The 23,123-nt window shown below is 35.9% G+C and overlaps 1 protein-coding gene across 5 annotated transcripts in view; it reads right to left on the reverse strand.

Moving 5' to 3' along the window:
- Nucleotides 1–7,219: 7,219 nt before the first annotated feature.
- The window catches only part of TXNDC16 (thioredoxin domain containing 16), a 143,016-nt gene continuing 127,112 nt past the window's right edge, over nucleotides 7,220–23,123 (reverse strand). For 3 of the 5 annotated variants that reach the window (XM_053224461.1, XM_015080118.3, XM_015080117.3), the window contains one exon: nucleotides 7,220–9,299. In XM_053224461.1, the coding sequence (XP_053080436.1) occupies nucleotides 9,031–9,299 (269 nt within the window). In that variant the 3' untranslated portion in view covers nucleotides 7,220–9,030. Of the gene's footprint in view, nucleotides 9,300–13,098; nucleotides 17,904–23,123 lie in introns of those variants that run through there. The other 2 variants (XM_027065715.2, XM_053224462.1) reach the window with 2 other exon arrangements.

Here is a 23,123-nt window from a genome sequence, read left to right on the forward strand (position 1 = left end):
TTTTAGCTGGCTGCTGACCAGAGGTCATCTTCAGGTCCAAGAGGCTGCCTGCAAGGTCTAGAGGAAATCCTACTTACTTCATTAAGCCAGGAAAGACAGTCTCTAAGTTCATGTTAGCAAGATGGATACACATACTGTAATTACAGAGTGACATCCATCACCTTAGCTATAGTCTGTTGGTTGGAAGCAAGTCATGGGTGCCACCCACACTTGAAGGGAGTGAATTATTGAACATACGGTGGCCACCCTGGGTTCTGTCAACTAAACTAGTGTACAACTGGTGAATAGATGAACAAAACTATAATCAGTTTATTTACATGAGGTTTTTAATCCAGAGAGTCCCTCTTTGCTCAAAGATAAACCATCAAATAGAAATTATTTTGATATTTTAAGGTTCCCACAACGGTCTATGCAATTGTTGTTTTGGGAAAACTGAAATGATTTGTCTGTATTTGTCAAGTCACAATTGCCAAGGTAAATGACTTTCCCATATTTCTAAAATGTCAGCAAAATATTTTTGCTAACTTAGTAGATTTGACAATGAAAGAACAATGGCAATTTCTCCATGTCTTCTAATTTCAATTTTATCATACTTTTTTCTTTTCCCTAATTCAGCAGGTTTGAGAGTCATTATGACACTTGGTAAAAAAAAAAAAAAAAAAAGGCGGTGGGAAGGACAGTGTCCATTAAGAATGTCTTTGATGAAGCAGTAAAATTGTTAATGTATTTGATTGAATTTTGAAACTTTTATGTGTATCTTATTAATGTTAAGTGACAAAATGGCAAGTACAGATAAAGAACTGCTGTAGCATCCCAAAGTGTGATGTTTGTCTTGAGAAAAAACAATTGTGTGATTGTATCGAGAGTTGAGCTAGCTAAGGTTTTTTGTTTGTTTTTTCCATAGAGTACCATTTGTGCTGGAAAGAAGGACAAACTGTGGTTATCTAGACTTGCATATTTGGCAGACATTTTCTAAAATATTAATGAAGTAAGCCAAAGAGTACTGAGCCAACCTGGCACTCTTGATGTAACCCCCACTTACTCATTACATGCTAACTTTTTCATTTATCGTTGGATTCAATTTGCTAATATTTGCTACAGATTTTGTGTGCATGCCTATGAAGAATATTGGCTGTTTTATTGTAATGTCTTTCTGTAGATTTTGATTTCAGGGCAATACAGACCAAGCCTATCCTTTTCTTCTGTTTTTTTTTTTTGTTGTTGTTGTTTGTTTGTTTGTTTTGTTGTTTGTTTGTTTGTTTTTGGAAGAGCTTGATTCATATTATTTCTTCTGAAATGTTTGGATAAATTTGCCAGTGAAATAGTCTGGGCCTGGGGCTTTCTTTTGTGGGAACAATTATTGTTACTTTTATTTAGAGAGAGAGAAAGCACGAACTAGGGAGAAGGGTAGAGGGAGAGAGACAGGGAATCTCAAATCAGGCTCCATGCTCACTCAGTGCAGAGCCTGAAGCAGGGCTCCTGGGATCATGACCTGAGCCAAAATCAAGAGTCGGGCGCTCAACCAACTGAGCCACCCAGGCACTCCTGTGGAGACATTTTAAACTACAAATTCGATTTCTTCAATAGATATAGGGTAAATAATGTTACCTATTTCTTCTTGAGTGAGAGTTGATGTTTGGGTCTTTTAAGGAATTTATCTAATTCATCTAAGTCAGGGGTTGACAAACATTTTTTTTAAGTGCTACATAACAAATATTTTAGGCTAGCAGGCTACATGGTCTCTGCTACAACTACTCAGCCATACACAATATGTAAACAAATATGCAGTGCTATATTCCAATAAAACTTTATTTACAAAACAGGCAATAAATAGCCCACCTCTAAATTACCAAATTTATTATATTAAGTTCTTAATAATATTGCCTTACTATCTCTTTAATGTCTATAGAATCTGTAGTGATGTTCCCTTTCTTGTTCCTAATATTGGTGGTCTGTGTCTTTTTTCTTTGACTGCTCTAGCTAGAGGTTTATCATTTTTATTGACCATCTTTAAAAAAATTAGCTTTTGGTTTCATTAATTGTAGTCTGTTGTTTTCCTGTTTTCAATTCATTGCTTTATGCTTTTACCTTTAAAAATTTTTTTTCTTCTTATTTTGGATCTAAATTGCTCCTCTTTTTCTAGTTTCCTGAGATAGGGGTTTAGATTATTCAGATCCTTGTTTTCAAATCTAGATATTTAGTGCTATATCTTTCCCTCTAAGCCCAGTTTTAGCTGTGTCATACATCTTAATATGTTTGCTTTTTATTTTCATTCAATTCAAAATTTGTCTGATTCTTTGAATTTTTCTTTGACTCATGGCTATTTAGAAGAACAGTGATTAATTTACGGAAGTTTGGAAAATTCCCAAATATCTTTCTATTATTGATATCTAGTCTAATTCTGTTGTGGCCAGAGAACAAACTTTATATGGCTTAATCTCTTTGATTAGTTTAGATTTATTACATGACCCAAAATATAATCTACTTTGGTGAATATTTCATGTGCACTTAAAAAAAGAATGTGTATTCTCTTGTTAGGTGGAATGTCCTGTAAATGTCAGTTAAGTAAAGTTAATTATTGTTCAGGTCTTTTAGACCCTTGTAGATATTCTGTTTATTATTATATCAATTACTGAGAGAGTGTTGATGTCTCGAGCTATTTAATGGATTTGTCTGTTCTTCACAGTTCTATCAGCTTTTGAAGATCTCTTTTTAGGTGCATGTGCATTTAGAATTGTTACATCCTCTTAACGAATCGACCTCTTTGTCATTATGTAACCTGCTTCTTTATTCAGGCTAAAAGTCCTTATTCTGGTCTATTTTGCCTGATATTAATATAGCCACCACTCCAGTTATCTTTTTTGATTGGTGCTTCCAAGTTATATCTCATCTCATTATTTTTTAACCTATTTACATCTTCATGTTTAAAGTTGGGGTTTTTTTGTAAAGTATAGAATTCTTTTAAAATCTACTCTGACTGGGGTGCCTGGGTGCCCCATTTGATTAAGTGCCAGACTCTTCATTTTGGCTCAGATCGTGATCTCACAGTCATGAGGTCAAGCCCCACATCAGGCTCCACACTGGGCATAGAGCCTGCTTAAAATTCTCTCCCTCTCCCTCTGCCCCTCCCTTGCTCATGCTCTCTCTCTCTCTCTCTCTCTCAAAAAAAAAAAAATCTACTCTAACAATTTCTGCCTTTGAATTGGGGTGTATAGACCATTTACTTTAATATATGTATTGCTATGTGTGTATTTAACTCTATCATTTTGTCAGCTTTTTCTTATTTGTCCTATTTTTGTTATAGTCTTGCCTTCTTTTGGATTATTTTCTAGTTAGTTTTATCTTTTATTATTTAGTTGTATCTTTTTTTTTTATTTTTAGTGATTGCTCAGGGACTTATAACAATTTACCTCTAAATAGTACTATACTACTTCACATAAAATAGACCTTTACTACATTATATTTCAATTTCTTCCCTCATTCTTTGTGCTGTGTTATTGTCAGATTTTTTTTTATTGTCATAGATTTTACTTTTATATATGTGTGAATCTCACAATATATTGTTCCAGTTTTTGCTTTAGACTAGGGGTTGGCAAATTATGGCCAGCAGGCCAAATCCAACCTATGGCCTGATTTTGTATGGCTCCTATTTTTTTTTTTTAGAGTTGTAAAAAGGAGTGAGAGAGAACAAGAGAGGGAACAAGGATGGGAATCTGTTTCTTTGCCTAGCTTCAAGATTTTATCTTTGTTTTTTAGTAATTTGACTATTATGTGTCTAGGTGTTTTATTTGTAAATTATCCTACTTGGAGATTTGTGAGCATCTTAGATCTGTGATTTATTGTCTTTCACTAATTTTTGAAATTTCTCAGCCACTTCTTCTGCTTTGTCTCTTTTTCTCCTGGAATTCCAATTTCATGTGTGTTAAATTGTTTGATATTATCCCCCAGGTTTTGATTCATCTGTCTTGTTTTATTCACTTATTATTGTTCTCTTTGTGTTTCACTTTGGGTAATTTCCACTGACCTATTTCCAAATTCCACTTCTTTCCTCAGCTGTGCCAAGTCTATTGATGAACCCACCAAAGGCATTCTTCATTGCTGTAGCATGTTTTGTCATCTCTAGCATTTCCATCCCAGCTAAAATTTACCATTGTTCAGGCAGGTTGTCCATCTTTTCCATCAAATCCTTTAACACCTCAATCCCAGTTACTTTATGGTCTCAGCCTCACAGTTCCAATATTTGGGAGTCTCTGAGTTTAGTTCCATCATGCTTCATCTCTTCACAATGGGTTTTTTCTGACATTTTAGTCTTAGAATTTTTGACTGAATGTCAGACATCTGTGGAGATTAGTATAGAGAGATGAATAATGTCTACACCTGGCCATTAGTGTGAAGGTCTGAGCAAATCTAGTCAGTTGAAACTGGTTTTGATTTTGTTATTTTTACTTTTATCGTACTATGGTCTGTGTGTTCCTTTAGGGATGGGCTGCTGTCATCTTGTACTTGGAGTCGGACCCAAGTGCCAGAGGTTTATTTCCTGGCTCTACCCTCAGCTTTCAGCAAGCCCTGGTTGCCTGTGTCATCCCACAATCTTGTGCTTCCCAAAGTCACAAACTGCTATTGTTTATTATTTCATACTGAGCTGATAATGGGTGGGGGTAGAAGTTCTTGGTTCTCCTTGGCCATTCTCAGACTTAGGTAGGGTCTGTGTACTTGGTACCTGTGGTAGTACCTTCTCAGAATTTCTGGCTCCTCCCCCATGGCAGCTAAACGTGGCAGAGGCACTACTCACCGTTCTTGGATAGAAGTGTTCTTATGTCCTCCCAGTAATAGATTTCTGCTTGGTATTGGGGCAGGATCCTGGGCCTAAGAGATGTTCTGCCTCTCTCCAAGGGCAAAAAGTTTTGTACTTACCCCTTCCCCAGAGGCAATGGGCCCTGGATACAGGAAGGTTTGCTCTGTCTCCACCAGTGTCTAATTGCTTTCTTATACCAGAGAAAGGTCTGAGGAAGTGAGTAGTGTTTCACGTCTGTCATGCAATACCATTCCATCAACCATTACCTGCATGTTTTGTCCCTGAGGGATCTCTTCCTACCAAGCTCCTTCCCTAGGGGTTCTCATTAGTACCCAGTGGAGATTTATAGGAAGGAAACCCTGAGTAAATGAATGTTAATTACTGTCATATCAGGGCTCCCACTTATTCTAAGGGTATATTTTATCCACATTTGGCCTTTAAAGAATACTCTAAAAATTCAGGTGATTCCTGTTGGAAGACAATTCTTCCAGGGTCTCCTATTTCCAAGTGATTTATGAATAGAAGCACTGACTTCATTTTGGACCACCTTTTCAGCCTGGGAAAATACAGATAGGTTTGATTACTGTCTACTATCATAAAGATGTCTCCCTCGAGGGCAAGCATGCTTAATACCTATTACAAAATATTTAGGTTCTCTGAGCTCAGGGTTCCTCCCTTGCAGTGCAACCCCCTGCCTATATAGGTTTCACCTGGCCCTCTTCTGATGGCACTGTGGGATTGGGGATCAGAGATCTAGTACAAATACTGACCCTCTGATAAATGCTATTACAGTGAGTAATAAAGTCCTTTTTCTCTGATTCAGGAAACTGTGGCACACTAACTTATAATTTGAAGGTAAAGTAAAATCTTAGACTCTTCCAAAGATATATATATCTTTCTGCTTTAGTATTCTATTCTCTGCCAAAGGGGAAACCATTCATGTATCCTGTCTCCCCTTGAAAGGTCTTGTTGAGTTCCTTTGGTTACCTTATTTGATGGGTGTTAAGGAAAATTATGATTTATGGGGCACCTGGGTGGTTCAGTTGTTAGAGCATCTGACTTCAGCTCAGGACATGATCTTGTGGTTTGTGGGTTCCAGCCCTGCATCAGGCTCTGTGCTGACAGCTCAGAGCCTGGAACCTCCTTCAGATTCTGTGTCTCCCTCTCACTCTGCCCCTCCCCTGCTCATGTTGTGTCTCTTTCTCTCTCAAAAATAGATAAACATTAAAAAATTTTTAATTATGATTTCTTGTTGTTAGGATGGGGTAACATTCTCTTGCAGCTTTCTACATCCTAAGGGGAGACACAGCTCCCAAGGTATACCTATTTGATTACGTTCTATTGCCAAAGATAGATACTTACTGATTTGTAAAGTCTATTGTTCTGCTAATGTACATGTTTAGCTTTTTAAAGCAGCATAACCTCAGATGAGGAACTCTAAGAATTTTGAAAAACTGTCCATGGGATGTTTCATCACAGAGCTGGAAGCAATGGACTAAGAATGTTGACCTTCCAGCATAGGTGAGGCCAGAGAGGGTGAAAGAATCTGATTCATGAGAGACATTCTGCAGAATGTACATGTGAAGTGGCCACCAAGTCTTCTAGAAGACCGGGGTGTGTGGGGGGGCGACATTTAGGAAAACTATAACCACTTGGTGTTAGAGAGAGGGCTTTTGAAGCTCTCAAAAATGAACAGGAGTATATGACAGAAAACCCTGAAAAGGATACAAAGAACAGATAGAAGAACAGCAAGTGGTGTTGTGAGAAAACTCACTACATTCACTCTCACTTTCTGGTAAACAGAATCTAGATTTTTTTCTTTTATTTTTTTTATGTTTACTTATTTACTTTGAGGAAGAGAGCACAAGGGGAGGGGCAGGAGAGAGGAAGAGAGAGAATCCCAAGCAGGCTCCATGCTGTCATGCAAAGCCTGATGTAGGGCTCCATCTCATGAATTGGGAGATCATGATCTGAGCTGAAATCAAGAGCTGAACACCAACTGACTGAGCCACCCACGTGCCCCCAGAATCTAGACTTCTTTTGTGAGATTTACCTCTTCTGCATTGTGAAAGTCTGGTTAGGGCTCCCAACTAAAGTGCCCACTCTTCCCCTATCCAAGTTTCCCAGGATGCCCTGAGTCACAAAAGATAGAAAAGCAGTTGGAACTGATTCATCACTGAGCTGTTAGTTTCTCATACATTGATCCTAGAACAGCCTTGGTTCCCATCTTCTTAAAATGTGGCTTAATTTTTCCTCTAACTCTCTGAATTACCCAATATTCCCATTTTGCTTAAGTTTCTGTTACCTGCAACCAAAGAAACCCAATTGATACAGGGTAATACAGGTCAATTGATAATACAGTATCCATTGATACAGGTCCAACGGAGGGCATGACGGAGGTCAAAGGAAGCTTTTGAACATAGGTAGCCTGAAATCTAGATACTTTATTTGAAATTATTAAAAGAACATCTCAACAACTGTCAAATTGGGTATGGTACAATAATTGATTTTATGTTTCTGTGTGCTTATAGTTAATTAGCATTTTCTAATGGTTAGGCTAGTGTTATTTTATTGCTACAACTATAATTAGAGTTCATTCTCATATCTCGCATGTTAGAAATCAAAACAAATGAGAATGAACTGATATAATATCCATTACATGCTACAGGAAAAATATCAAGAAGGGGGTGCTAACAGTAGCAAATGATCTATGTTACAATGAAATATAGCTATTTTTGCTTTTTAAGATTCTATTTATGAACCCAATTGTACTAGGCAAACTGTATGTGCAGAAAATTTCAAGAACCAGATACCCCAAGGATGTATTAAAAGGGAGAAATATAGTGGAGCACAAAGTACAATGTTCTCAACAAATGTCTCAAAAATATGCACCAAGCAAAAATGAGACAAACTGCTACAAACAGATAACCCTGACAAGTAAGTGCTTTTGGAATGAAAAATTAATTTTTTGGCTAATCTTTCCCTCTCATTATATAGATGAGGCTCTATGGCTTCTCCTCTCCATTATATAGATGAGGGAGACCAATTGATTTTTCCAAAGCTTACAAAGGTACATTTCACACATGGCTTAGATCGGGGAGCCTTTTTGTGAAGAGGATAGCAGAATGTTTAAATTCTCTTCAACTTAGCAATATAACTTGTAGAATTAAGAGGTTTTAAGATTCTCTTATATACATTTTTATATATTATAAACATACGTTATATAGATTATCATACATAACTATAATGTACATAATTGTGTGTGTGTGTGTGTGTGTGTATACATCTCATCCTGAGTCCTTTTTAGTGTTATCTCATTACTGTTCAAAAATATAAAAAAGAATTTATAATAAAAGATATGGTTGTGTTCAGATATAATTGGGATAAGACCACCTAATATGTATTTATCTTTAATATCCAAGATTTTTTTCAAATATAACTAAGCAGAATAAGAACATTCTACCACAGGTTAGTTTCAAACAAGATTACTCAACCTTGGCGCTACTGATATTTGGGCAGGATAATTCTTTGTTGTGAGGGGCTGTCCAATGCATGATAGGGTATCTAGCAGCATCCGTGGCCTCTACCCACCCCTAGATGCTAGTAATACCCTTAGTCACAAGCAAAAATGTCTCCTGACATTGCAAAATGTCCCCTTGGGGCAAAACTCCTTGGTTTAAAAACACTGGTTTTAACATCATGTCTACAACAAAGCAAATACAACTTCCAGCTGTATGATAACACTCTGAAGTCAACTATGATTAACCTAGAGTTAAATTTTTATTCTAATTCAAAATATATCATGGCTAGACCCAAGTTAAATTAATTATACCAGTTTTTGTCTAGAGCTGAACTTCCAATACAGTAGTCAGTCACTAGCCACATCAGAAGGGAGATGCATAGTGAGGGTGAAAAACGCACTGGATTTTGAAGACTTGACAGAAAAAAAGAATGTAAAAATATCGTAATTTTTATGTTAACTGAGCTAGTTTGGGTATACTTGGTGAAATATTAAAATTAATTTCATCTGCTTTTACTTTTTTTAAAGGTGCTACTATAAAATTCTAAGTTACATATATGGCTCACATTATATTTCCATTGGACAACAATGGCCTAGAGACTGGAAGTGATTTAGTATTAATTTATAATAAATTCTTCAGTCTACCAAATAAGCTACAAAGACTTTGTAAAGCTCTCCACAGCCCTATGAAACCAGCTCATAACTCTTTTGAGCATCACAATTCTTTATTGTCATGCCTAAATGATTTGTCTCCTTCTTTAAACCAATTACTTCTATTCCAATGCTTTATTCTCAGTGTTTCAACTGGTTCTTTTCTGATTGTTGATTTTTCTTCATGTTGTTTTTTATCATTCTTTTGCATGTTAGTTTCTTTTGTACACTCAGGCTCTTTCCTTGTGGGATGTTGAGATGCTGCGGCATCCATCATACTTAGAAAATCATAAGCAGGAAGAGGAGGTTTCCATTCCTGAGCAGGTAAAATTGCTGGAAGGAAGATACAACCAAAGGTTAATAATAACATCATCATACAGATACACTATAAAATATTTTATTTTGAAAAATATATGTGTAAGAGTAAAGGCTTTATCAGTTTTTACTTATCTAAACAAAACTAGATTTTGTCATTGTCTAAGAAACTTGATACATCTGTCATTACTAGCCATTTTCATTTTTTATATTTGCAAACTATTCTATTCTAAATAAAAGTTAGTATTAATAGAAAAAAATAAGGTCCAGAATCTCCCTGCTAGTTAACCCTTGTTGAGGTTAAAAAAAAAAAAAATAGCAATGTGGTAATGAGATTACATACAGATACAAGTTAAAATGAAAAAGCCTCCTGTTACCCACCTTACCCAACTTTATCCCAAAAAACTGAAAAACTTTTTAAATTCCAGTATAAATAACATAGTGTTTTATTAGTTTCAGGTATACAATATAGTGATTCATCAATTCTACACATTACTCTCTGCTCATCTTGCTAAGTGTACTCTTAATCCCTTTACCCAGTTCACCCATCCTTCCACCCACCTTCCCTCTGGTAATCATCAGTTTGTTCTCTGTAATTAAGAGTCTGTTTTTTGGTTTGTCTCTTTTTTTCTTCAATTTGTTTCGTTTTTTAAATTCCATATATGAGTGAAGCCATATGGTATTTGTTTTTCTCTGACTTATTTCATTTAGCATTATAACTTCTAGGTCCATCCATGCTGTTGCAAATGGCAAGACTTATTTCTTTATGGCTGAGTAATATTCCATTGTGTATATATATATATACCACATCCTCAATTATCCATTTATCTATCAATAAACAGCTTGCTTCCATAGTTTGGCTGTTGTAAATAATGCTGCAATAAACATAAATGCTGCATATATCTTTTTGAATTAGCATTTTCATATTTCATGGGTAAATACCCTATAGCGGAATTACTGAATCATACGGTCTTCTATTTTTTAAAAATTTTTTGGAGACCCTCCATGCTGTTTTCCAAAGGGGATGCTCCAGTTTGTAATCCCCCAACAATGCATGAGGGTTCCTTATTCTCTGCATCCTCATCAATACTTGTTGTTTCTTGTGTTTTTTATTTTAGCCATCCTGACAGGTGTGAGGTGATATTTCATTATGGTTTTGATTTGCATTTCTCTGATGATTAGTGATGTTGAGCATCTTTTCATGGGTTTGTTGACCATCTGGATGTCTTCTTTGGAGAACTATCTGTTCATGTCTTCTGCCCATATTTTAATTGCATTATTTGGTTTTTTGGTGCTGAGTTGCATTAAGTTCTTTATATTTTTTGGATATTAACCTTTTCTCAGACATGTCATTTGTGAATGTCTTCTCCCATTCAGTAGACTGTCTTTTAGTTTTGTTGATTGTTTCCTATGCTATGCAGAAGCTTTTTATTTTGGTGGGTCCCAATAGTTTATTTTTGCTTTTGTTTCCCTTGCCCTAGGAGACATTATTAGAAAAATGTTGCTATGGGTAATGTCAAAGAGGTTATTCCCTTTGCTCTCTTCTAGAATTTTTATGGTTTCAGGCGTCACATTTAAGTCCTAATCCATTTCGAGTTTATTTTTGTGTGTGGTGTGAGAAAGTAGTCCAGTTTCATTCTTTTGCATGTAGCTGTCCAGTTTCCCAACACCATTGTTGAAGAGACTATCTTTTTCTCATTACATATTCTCACCTCCTTTGTCAAAGATTAATTGACCACATGATTGCAGGTTTATTTTGGGGCTATCTATTGTTTCATTGATTTGTGTGTCTATTTTTATGCCAGTACCATACTGTTGTGGTTACCACAGCTTTGTAGTACATCTTGAAATCTGGGATTGTGATACCTCCAATTTTATTCTTTCACGAGATTGCTTTAGCTATTTCAGGGTCTTTTTTTCTGGTTCCATACACATTTTAGGGCTGTTCTAGTTCTGTGAAAAATGATATTGCTATTTGGTTTGGGATTACATTAAAATCTGAAGATTGCTTTGGGTAGTATGGACATTTTAACAATACTAATTCTTCTAACTCACAAGCATAGCACATCTTTCCATTTGTTTATGTTGTCTTTGTTTCATCAATGTTTTATAGTTTTCATAGTATAGTTCTTTTACCTCCTTGGTTAAGTTTACTTCTAGGTATTTTATTATTTTTGGTGAAATTTTAAACGGGATTGTTTTCTTACTATCTCTTTCTACTACTTCATTGTTACTGTACAGAAATGCAATGAATTTCAATATATTGACTTTGTATCTTGCAACCTTATGGAATTCATTGATCAGTTTTTTAACGGAGTCTTTAGGGTTTTCTACATATAGGATCATGTCATCTACAAATAGTGACAGATTTACTTCTTCCTTAGCAATATGGATGCCTTTTATTTCTTTTTGTCTCATTGCTGTGGTTAGGACTTCTAGTACCATGCTGAATAAAAGAGGTGACAGTGGACATCCTTTCTTTTTCCTACTCTTAGAGGAAAAGCTCTCAGTTTTTCACTGAGTTCAATGATGTTAACTGTAGGTTTTTCATATACAGACTTTATTATGTTGAGGTATGTTCCCTGTAAACTTACTTTGTTGAGACTTTTTATCATGAATGCATGTTATGATTTGTGAAATGCTTTTTTTTTTTTTGCATCTACTGAAGTGATCATATGGTTTTTATCCTTGGTCTTGTTGATGTGATGCATCACGATGATGATAATTTGTGGATATTGAATCATCCTTGCATCCCAGGAATAAATCCCACTTGATCATGGTGAATAATTTTCTTAATGTATTTTTGAATTCTGTTTGCTAATATTTTGTTGAGGATTTTTGTATCTATGTTCATCAGAGCTTTGGCCTATAGTTCCTTTTTGTAGGGTCTTTATCTGATTTTGATATCGTGGTAATGCTGGCCTCCTAGAATGAATTTGAAAGCTTTCCTTACTCTTCTATTTTTTGGAATATTTTGAGAACAAGGTATTAACTTCCTTAAATGTTTGGTAGAATTCACCTGTGTAGCCGTCTGGTCCTGGATTTTTGTTTGTTGGGAGTCTTTGATTATTGACTCATTTTCATTGCTGATAATCAGTCTGTTCAATTTTTCTGTTTCTCCCTGATTCAGTTCTGGGAGGTTCTAGGTGTGTAGGAATTTGTCTATTTCTTCTAAGTTGTCCAATTTGATAGCATATGATTTTTCATAATATTCTCTTATAATCCTTTGTATTTCTGTGGTGTCGATTGTTATTTTGCCTCTATCATTTCTGATTTTATGTGTTTGAGTCCTCTCACTTTTTTTTTCCTCCCGTGATCTGGCTAAAGGTTTATCAATTTTATTGATCTTTTCAAAGAACTAGCTCCTGGTTTCACTGATTTTTTTTTTTTTTTTAGCTTTTCTGTACTTTATATGGGCTCTGATCTTTATTATTTCCTTCCTTCTACTGGTTTTGGGTTTTGTTTGTTCTTTTTCTAGTTTCTTTAGGTGAAAGATTAGTTTGAGATTTTTCTTGCTTCTTGAGGTGGGCCTGTATTGCTCTAAACTTCCCTTTTAGAACAACTTTTGCTGCATCCCAAAGATTCTGGACCATTATGTTTTCATTTTCGTTGTCTGTCTATATTTATTTCCATTCTCTCTGTATTTATTTCCTTTTTGATTTCTTGGTTGGCCCATTCATTGTTTAATAGCATGTTACTTAACCTCCAGGTAGTTGTCTTCTTCCATATTTTTTCTTGTAACTGACTTCTAGTTTCATAGAGTTGTGGTCAGAATAGACACATAGTATTATGACTTCAGTCTCTTTTAATTTATTGAGACTTGTTGTGTGGCCTAATATGTGCTCTATTCTGGAGAATGTTTCATGTGCACTTGAAGAGAATGTGAATTCTGCTGTTTTAGGATAGAATGTTCTGAATATCTGTTAGATCCATCTGGTCCAATGTGTCATCCAAAGCCAATGTTTCCTTGTTGATTTTCTGTTTGGGTGATCTATCCATTGATGTAAGTGAGGTGTTAAAGTTCCCTACTATTATTGTATTACTCTCAATTACTTCCTTTATGTTTGTTACTAGCTGCTTTATGTATTTGGGTGCTCCCATGTTGATGTATAAATATTTATCATTGTTTATATCTTCTTGGATTGTTTTTTTTATGAATATATAGTGTCCTTTTTTTGGTCTGTTGTTATAATCTGTTTTAAAGTCTATTTTGTATTATATGCCTATTGCTACCCTCGCTTTCTTTTCACTTCTATTTGCATGATAAATGCTTTTCTGTCAGTTCACTTTCAATCTCCATGTGTCTTTAGGTTTGAAATGAGTCTCTTATAGGTAGCATATAGATGGGGTCTTGCTTTTTTTAATCCATTCCCTCACTCTGTCTTTTTGAATGTAGCATTTAGTCCATTTACATTCAAGGTAATTATTCATAGGTTGCATTTATTGCCATCTGATACTTGTTTTATGGTTGTTTTAGTAGTTCTTTGTTCCTTTATTCTCTTGCTTTATTCTCTCATGATTTACTGGGTTTCTTTAGTGATATACTTGGATTCCCTTCTCTCTCTGTCTCTGTCTCTCTTTTTTTGCATATCTGTTACTAGTGTTTGACTTGTTGTTACCATTAGGTATATATATGTAACATCTTATGCATATAGTAGTCTATATTAAGTCTATATTTAGTTGAACCCATCCTTTACTCTTCCCCACCCATGTTTTAAATATATGATGTCATACTTCACATCCTTTTATTTTGTGAATCTCCTGATTTTTACATATAAACTTAATTTTACTGCTTTTGTGCTTCCTACTTTTCTTACTCCTGCTCATGGGCTTTCCTTTCCACCCAAAGAGTCCTGTTTAATATATTTCATAGGGCTATTTTAATGGTCACAAATTCTTTTAACTTTTGTTTGTCTGGGAAACTCTCCTTCTATTCTAAAAATACGTTTTAACGTTTTTATTCATTTTTTTGAGAGACAGAAAGAGACGGTGAGTGGAGGAGGGGCAGAGAGAGAGGGAGACAGAATCTGAAGTAGGCTCTAGGCTCTGAGCTCTCAGCACAGAGCCCGAGGTGGGACTTGAACCCACAAACCGTGAGATCATGACCCAAGCTGAAGTCGGTGCTTAACTGACTGAGCCACCCAGGCACCCCCTCTCATTCTACTCTAAATGACAGCTTCACTAGATATTCTTGGCACCAGATATTTTCCTTTCAGCACTTTGAATATATCATGCCACTCTCTTGCAGCCTGCAAAATTCCTGCTGAAAAATCTGACAGCCTTATGGGATTTCCCTTGTAGTAACTGTTTTCTTTTCTCTTGTTGCTTTTAAAATTCTCAACCAGTACTTTTTGCCATTTTAATTACATGTCTTGGTGCAGACCTCCTTAGGTTGATTTTGTTGGGGGCTCTCTGTGCCTCCTGGATCTAGATTTGTTTCTTTTCCCAGGTTTGGGAAGTTTTCAGCTGTTATTTCTTCACATAGATTTTCTGCCTGCTTTTCTCTCTCTTTTCTTTCTGAGATCCCTATAATGCAAATGTTATTACACTTGATGGTGTCACTGAGTTCCTTATGTCTATTTTCATTTTTCATTATTTTTTCTTTCAGCTTAATTGCTTTCCTGCAAGTTGCCAATCCATTCTTCTGCTTCTTCTAGTCTTCTGTTTATTCCATCTAGTGTATTTTTACTTTGCTATTGAGTTAATCTCTGATTGATTCTTTTTTGTTTTGTAGATCTTTGTTAAAGGTCTCACTGAGGTCCTCCACTCTTTTCTCAAGTCTAGCAAGTATCTTTATGACCATTACTTTAAATTCTCTGTGAGGCATATGACTTATTTCCACTTTGTTTAGCTCTCTTGCTGTGATTTTTGTTCTGTTCTTTCATTTGGGACATATTCTTCTGTCTCATTTTTTTGAACTCTGTTTCATTGTGTTAGGAAAGTCAGGTATGTCTCCTGCTTTTGAAAATAGTGGCCTTGTGAAGAAGAGGTACTGTAGTGCCCTGGATTCCAGGGTCCCCTGTTCACCAGAACCTGGTGCTTCATGAATGTTGTTGTTGTGCCTGACTATTGTAGTTGAGCCACTTTTGCTTCAGTGCAGTTGTCTGCAATGACTCTGCTTGCTGTGGACAGGGCAATCCCTGTGTTGTTAGTGGGCCAGTCTGGGGCCACCTTGGGCTTCAGCTGAGCCAGAACAGGTATTTGCCAGAGATGCAGTAGCACAGGGCACTTTCCCTGTGTTGTCCCCTGAGGAGCTTCTATTGGTGGGTGGGGCCTGCAGTCTGACCAACTGGTTTCCCCCAGCCCACTGCTGGGGCTGCATTTGGACTGGTGTTTGTGGTTATCTTCTTCTCTCTCCAAGACCAGCTGGACCACTTTGAAGTGGTGCTGGTCCCTGACACAGCTGCTGGTACACTGCCATGCTTGTGGCACCACTTTGGATAGGCTCCAGCCAAAGGCATATTGGAGGGGCATGTCCACTGGAGAATGCAAAGGAGGATTAGTAAGTTAGGTGGAGAGTGTTGGCACTGAGCTGTTCCCCCAGGTGTCATGTATCTAGGCTGGGGGGCGGGCAGGGGAGGGAAGTGGTGCCTGCCAGCTCCTTTTGCTTCCTAGAGAAGTCTCCTAGAGATCCCTGCCACCCCCAGCACACACTGAGATTAGTAAATAAATCTCCTTCTGATATACCCCAAGTGTTTTTCAAACTGCTTCTTATATTCTGTATCTCTGTTTGGCTGTTTATTATGCTCTTTAAGGGTGGGGACTCCACCCTCCAAGTTCTCCCAGAGAACCCACTAAATTTTAACATTCTAAGTGTTAAGCCCTGCTGGTTGTAAGAACTTATAAAATTAGGCTTCTCTGGTTTTCAAAGCCAAAATGTGGGGGTTTGTCTTCCCCATGTGGGTTTCCCATGACTGTAGTGTTTTGTGTGACGGTCTGTTTCTCTTTCCTCTGTGAGCCTGCAGGGTCTCTCTCTCCTGAGGATAGTCTTGTGGGTCTCTTTAGCTCCCCACCATGTCTCTGCCCTTTATACCTTCTTTGCCGCCCCTTGTCTACAATTAGCTGTGAAGAGTCTATTCTGACAGTTTTTTAGTCATTTTCTGGGTTTTTACATTGATGTGGGTGTTATCTAGTTGTATCCATGGAATGAGGTAAATTTAGGATCTTCTTCTTGTCATTTTCCCAAGAAGTTCCCTTGCAACTATTTCTTATGAATCATTACAGAAATTTTTTTTTGGAACAAACACATTTATTGTTTAGACAAGTATTCCTTTACATTTTAAAGCATTTCGTTTTTGAAACTTTTTTTTCTTAAATTTCAGTGTATTTGACACACACAGTTACATTACGTTCAGGTGTGTAACATATTGATTCAATAAATTTTTATGTTATGCTACACTCACCATAAGTATAGTTACCATCTCTCACCACGTAATTCCATTAAAATAGCATTGACTATATTCCCTATGCTATACCTTTCCATCCCCATGACTTATTCATTCCATAGCTGGAAGCCTGTATCTCCCACTTACCTTCACCTATTTTTTCCCATCCCCCCTTTACCCTTCCTCTCAGGCAACCATCAGTTTGTTCTCTGTAGTTATACGTCTAGGCTTTTTCCTTGTTCATTAGTTTTGTTCTTCAGATTCCACATAGAAGTGGAATCATATGGTATTTGTCTTTCTCTGACTTATTTCCCTTAGTGCAATACCCTTTAAGTCCATCCATGTTGGTGAGCATGTGGAAAAAAAAGAACCCTTGTGGAGTATTGGTGGGAATGTAAACTGGTTCAGCCAATGTGGAAAACATTGGAAAACATCTCAAAAAATTTAAATGGATGGCACAAGAACAGACACTCAGATCAATGGAACAGAATAGAGAACCTAGAAATGGACTCACAAATGTATGGCCAAATAATCTTTTACAAAGCAGGAAAGAATATCCAATGGAATAAAGACAGTGGTGCTGGGAAAACTGGACAGCAACATGCAAAAGAATGAACCTGGACAACTTTCTTACACCTACACAAAAATAAACTCAAAGTGGATGAAAGACCTCAATGTAAGACAGGAAGCCATCAAAATCCTTGAGGAGAAAGCAGGCAAAAACCTCTTTGATCTTGGCTGCAGCAACTTCTTACTCAATACGTCTCCGGAGGCAAGGGAAACAAAAGCAAAAATGAACTACTGGGACCTCATCAAAATAAAAAGCTTCTGCTTTTTATTAAAAGCGAAGGAAACGATCAGCAAAACTAAAAGGCAACTGACAGAATGGGAGAAGCTATTTGCAAATGACATTTCAGATAAAGGGTTAGTATCCAGAATCTATAAAGAACTTATCAAACTCAACACCCAAAAAACAAATAATCCAGTGAAGAAATGGGCAAAAGACATGAACAGACACTTCTCCAAGGAAAACATCCAGATGGCCAACCGACACATGAAAAAATGCTCAACATCACTCATCACCAGGGAAATACAAAGGAAAACCACAAGGAGATACCACCTTACACCTGTCAGAATGGCTCACATGAACAACTCAGGCAACAATAGATGTTGGCGAGGATGTGGAGAGAGGATCTCTTTTGTATTGTTGGTGGGAATGCAAGCTGGTGCAGCCACTCTGGAAAAGAGTATGGAGGTTCCTCAAAAAACTAAAAATAGAACTACCCTACGATCCAGCAATTGCACTACTAGGCATTTATCCATGGGATACAGGTGTGCTGTTTCAAAGGGACACATGCACCCCCATGTTTATAGCAGCACTATCAACAATAGCCAAAGTATGGAAAGAGCCCAAATGTCCATCGATGGACAAATGGATAAAGAAAATGTGGTGTGTGTGTGTGTATACACACACACACACACACACATATACAATGGAGTATTACTCGGCAATCAAAAAGAATGAAATCCTGCCATTTGCAACTATGTGGATGGAACTCGGTACTATACTAAGTGAAATTAGAGAAAGACAAAAATCATATGACTTCACTCATATGAGGACTTTAAGAGACAGAAACAGATGAACATAAGGGAAGGGAAACAAAAATAATATAAAAACAGGGAGGGGGACACAACAGAAGAGACTCATAAATATGGAGAACAAACTGAGGGTTACTGGAGGGGTTGTGGGAGGGGGGATAAGGAATCTACTCCTGAAATCATTGTTTCTCTATATGCTAATTTGGACATAAGTTTTAAAAAATAAAAAAAAATAAAAAATAAAAAATAAATAAAAAAAATGGAAATACCATATGATCCAATAATTCCGGTACTAGTATTTATACTAATTTGAAAAGATACATGCACCCTGTGTTTATTGCAGCATTATTTACAATAGTGAAGATATGGATGCAACCCAAGTATCCATCTATAGATGTTTTTGAAGCTTTTGATTTAGTTTCCATACACTTTATGAAAACAAGTTCATTTTATAAAAATAACTATAGACAGGAATACTTAAAAATTGTGATAGAATCAATTGTACTATAAAGAGACAGTGATTGGATAGTGTCTTAGATAGGTTTCATGGTAGTGAATTTGAACATTATTTTAAAACATTGGTCAGAACAGAAAAACTGATTTAATCTGATAACATATAAGTAAATTTGCTAACTCTTCTCCATTTAGTAGACATACTTTACCATAAAAAAATTAGAGTGTAGTTGCCCATTTAAAATAATATTTTGAGAAATAAGGAAATGTGCAAGTAAACCTTTAAAAAATAAATTCCAGTGAAAGAATCTCTATACTATTAACATGAAAAAAAATAATGTTGATAAAATACAAACTTGAGCATGTCTCATAAATGAAATAAATACTTTAAAAGCTTAGGAAATTCATATAAATTTAAATTTCCAGAGGCGGATTAAAAGCTCCAAGAAAAATTTGCATAAATACATATGCAGTTTATCTATACTTGATATATAATTTCCTCATGCAGACTCAATTATATGAAATCCTAGTACATGGTATATAGGCAGGTTATTAAATTTAGACTACACCTGTAGTTGATATTTAAAATTACTGTTGTGAGGTTAGCAGATTCAAAAGTGACCAACATTTAAAATATTTTCTTCAATATAAGGAATAGGTAAGAGGTAAGAATGTTTGTTGTTTGCAAAATGCAGATAAAGTATGTTTATTAGAGACATTAAGTTATCTTTAAGGAAAGTCCAACTTGAAACATAACAAATACTTAGCATATTTATTTCTAGGTAAGGTAAACACTGCAGCCTAGTGGTCTGACATGATGGCAAAATGCCTGTAGTAGGCATTTCAATTCTGCTACTTATTTGCTAAGAAAACTCTACAAAGGTCCCAATGTTTTCAATTCCAAGTAAAACTGTACTCTCATCATGTATGAATAATAAATGCTTTATCAAATTAGTAATGATAATAATAGTTAACGTTTATTGAGCCTTTACTGTGTACCCAACATTATTCTTTTAATCTTTACAATCCTGTGAAGTAAGTATAATTTTTATCCCAATTTTATAGATGAGAAAATCAAGACCTAAAAAGGCCAACGAACTTGAAGAAGGTTAAATGGAAATCTCAAATAAGAACAGCAAGTTGTCACAATTTTACAGAGATTAAGATGTGCAACAAGCATAGTAAAGCAGACACACGTGGCATTGCATTACAGATTCAGGCTTTTCTGGGAGTAGCTACAACACCCCAATCTCAGATCTGTCTCTCAAAGAGTGACGACAACAGGTCCTGTTAGCACAGAAGACAAGACCCAATACACCAAAGTACTACTCAGTTTGCTTCTTTCCTGCTGCAGAGGCTGCAGGAATAATTTAAGAATAGGAACACTGATATAAAGAAATAATGGAAATCAAAGAGTGACTTGGCAAAGGCATTAACAAAATTACAATGGAAGATACACCAGTCTCAGGAAACTAAAAAGAAAATAATTCTGGTTCTTTCCTCTTGGTAATTTTGAGTTGAGGAATCAAAGCCCTACTGACGTTCCTTGAATGAAAGGATCTCTATAAGAATAATGGTAATACTTCAGATTTTACACCTTACAAAGTATTTTTATGTACATTACTTTTACTTGATTTTTAAAATAATTATGTGACATAGAGTAGGAACTATTAATCTCATTTTACAGTTGCAGAGGAGGAAACAAAGACTTGCCTAGAGCCACACCATTAGTAATCAAGGAGGCTGGATAATGAGCTCAGGTTTCTGTACCTTTGAACATCACCACCTTTCTTATTTTTTTTAATTGAAGTACTGTTGACATACAATATTAGTTTCAGGTTACAACAGAATGATTTGACATTCATATATATTATGCAATGATCACCATACACCTAGTTACCATCTGTCACCATAGAAAATTAGAATATTAACTACATTCCCTATGATGTACTTTTCATCCCCATGACTTATTTTATAACTGAAAGTCTGTACCTCATAATGCGCTTTGTGTCTTTTGTCCATTCCTCCTCCAATCCCCTCCCCTCTGACAACCAGTTCCGTGTCTGTTATGTTTTTTATATTCTACATATAAGTGCTATCACACAGTATTTGTGTTCCTCTCTCTTATTTCATTTAGCATCACTCTAGGTCCATTCACGTTGTCACAAATGGCAAGATTTCATTCTTTTTTATGGATGAGCAATATTCCATTGTGTATAAATATCACAACTTCTTTATGGACACTTGGGTTGCATCCATATCTTTGCTATTGTAAATAATGCAAATAATGTAAATAATGCTGCAGTAAACATAGGGGTGCACATATCTTTTCAAATTAGTGTTTGAAATTTCTTTGGGTAAATACTCAGAACTGAAATTACTAAATCACATGGTATTTTATTTTTAATCTCTTGAGGAATCTCTACACTGTTTTCCACAGTGGCTGTACCAATTTACATTCTCACCAACAGTGAACAAGGGTTTGCTTTTTTCCACATCCTTGCCAATGCTATTTTTTGTCTTTTTGATACTAGCCATTCTGACTAGTATGAGGTGAGATCTCATTGTGGTTTTGATTTGCATTTCCCTGATGATTAGTGACGATGAACGTTTTTTCATGTGTCTGTTGGCCATTTGTATGTCTTATCTGGAAAAATGTCTAATTAGGCCCTCTGCCCATTTTAAATTGGATTATTTGTTTTCTTGGTGTTGAGATATATGTGTTCATTATATATTTTAGATATTAACCCCTGATCAGATACATCATTTACAATATCATTACAAATATCTTCTCTCATTCATTAGGTTCCCTTTTCATTTGTTGATAGTTTCTTTTGCTGTGCAAAAGCTTTTTAGGTTGATATTGTTACAACTGTTTATTTTACTTTTGTTTACCTTGCCTGGAGAGACCTCTAGAAAAATATTGCTAAGGCTGATGTCCAAGAGTTTACTGCCTATGCTTTTTTTTTTTAAGTTTGTTTTTGAGAGAGAGACCATGTGCATGCACTAGCAGGAGAGGGGCAGAGAAGAGAGGGAGACACAGAATCCAAAACAGGCTCCAGCCTCTGAGCTGTCAGCACAGAGTCTGGTGTGGGGCTCAAACCCACAAACCATGAGATTATGACCTGAGCTGAAGTCAGACACTTAACTGACTGAGCCACCCAGATGCCTCTGCCTATGCTTTCATTTAGGAGTTTTATACATTTAGGTCTTTAATCCATTTTGAGTTTATTTTTGTGTATGGTATAAGAAAGTGATCCAGTTTCATTCTCTGGTATGTAGCTATCTAGTTTTCCTAACAAAATTTATTGAAGAAACTGTCTTTTTCCCATTGTATATTCTGGCCTCATTTGCTGTAGATTAATTCACTATATAAGTGGGTTTATTTTTGGGCTCTGTCTTCTGTTCCATTGATCCATGTGTCTGTTTTTGTACCAGTACCATTCTAATATAGCTTTGTAATATTGTTTGAAACCTGACATTGTGATATCTCCAGCTTCGTTTTTCTTTCTCAAGATTGCTTTGGCTGTCTTTTGTGGTTCCATACAGATTTTAGGATTATTTGTTCTAGTTCTGTGAAAATACTATTGGTATTTTGATCCGGACTGCATTGAATCTGTAGATTGCTTTGGGTAGTATGGCCATATTAACAGTATTAATTCCTCCAGTCCATGAGCATGGTATATCTTTACATTTGTTGTCTTCAATTTCTTTCATCAGTGTCTTCAGAGTACAGGTCTTTTACCTCCTTGGTTAAATTTATCCCTATGTATTTTTTTTTTTGGATGCAGATGTAAATGGATTGTTTGCTTAATTTCTCTTTCTGCTAGTTCATAATTAGTATTTAGAAACATAAAAGATTTCTGAATATTAACTTTGTATCCTCCAACTTTATTGAATTCATTTATCAGTTCTAATAGTTCTTTTTGGTAGAGTTTTTAGGGTTTTCTATATATGGTATCAGGTTATCTGTAAATAATGACAGTTTTACTTCCACTTATCAATTTGAATGTCTTTGATTTTTTTTTTCTTGTCTGATTGCTATAGCTAGGAAAGTGGTGAGAGTGGATGGGCATCTTTTCTTGTTCTTCATCTTAAAGGAAAAGCTTTCAACTTTTCATCATTGAGTATGATGTTAGCTGTGGTTTTGATGTATATGGCCTTTATTACATTGAGGTACATACCCTCTGTACTCATTTTCTTGAGAGTTCATATGAACAGATGTTGAATTTTATCAAATGCTTTTTCTGCATCTATTGAGATGATTATATAATTTTTATCTTTCATTTTTCTAATGTGGCATAGCCTGTTGATTGATTTGCAGATACTGAACCATCCTTGCATCCCTGAAATAAATCCCATTGGACTATGCTGAATGATGCTTTCAATATATTTTAAATTCATT

Source organism: Acinonyx jubatus, chromosome B3 (genome assembly GCF_027475565.1).
Source record: "Acinonyx jubatus isolate Ajub_Pintada_27869175 chromosome B3, VMU_Ajub_asm_v1.0, whole genome shotgun sequence".
Classification (NCBI taxonomy): domain Eukaryota; kingdom Metazoa; phylum Chordata; class Mammalia; order Carnivora; family Felidae; genus Acinonyx; species Acinonyx jubatus.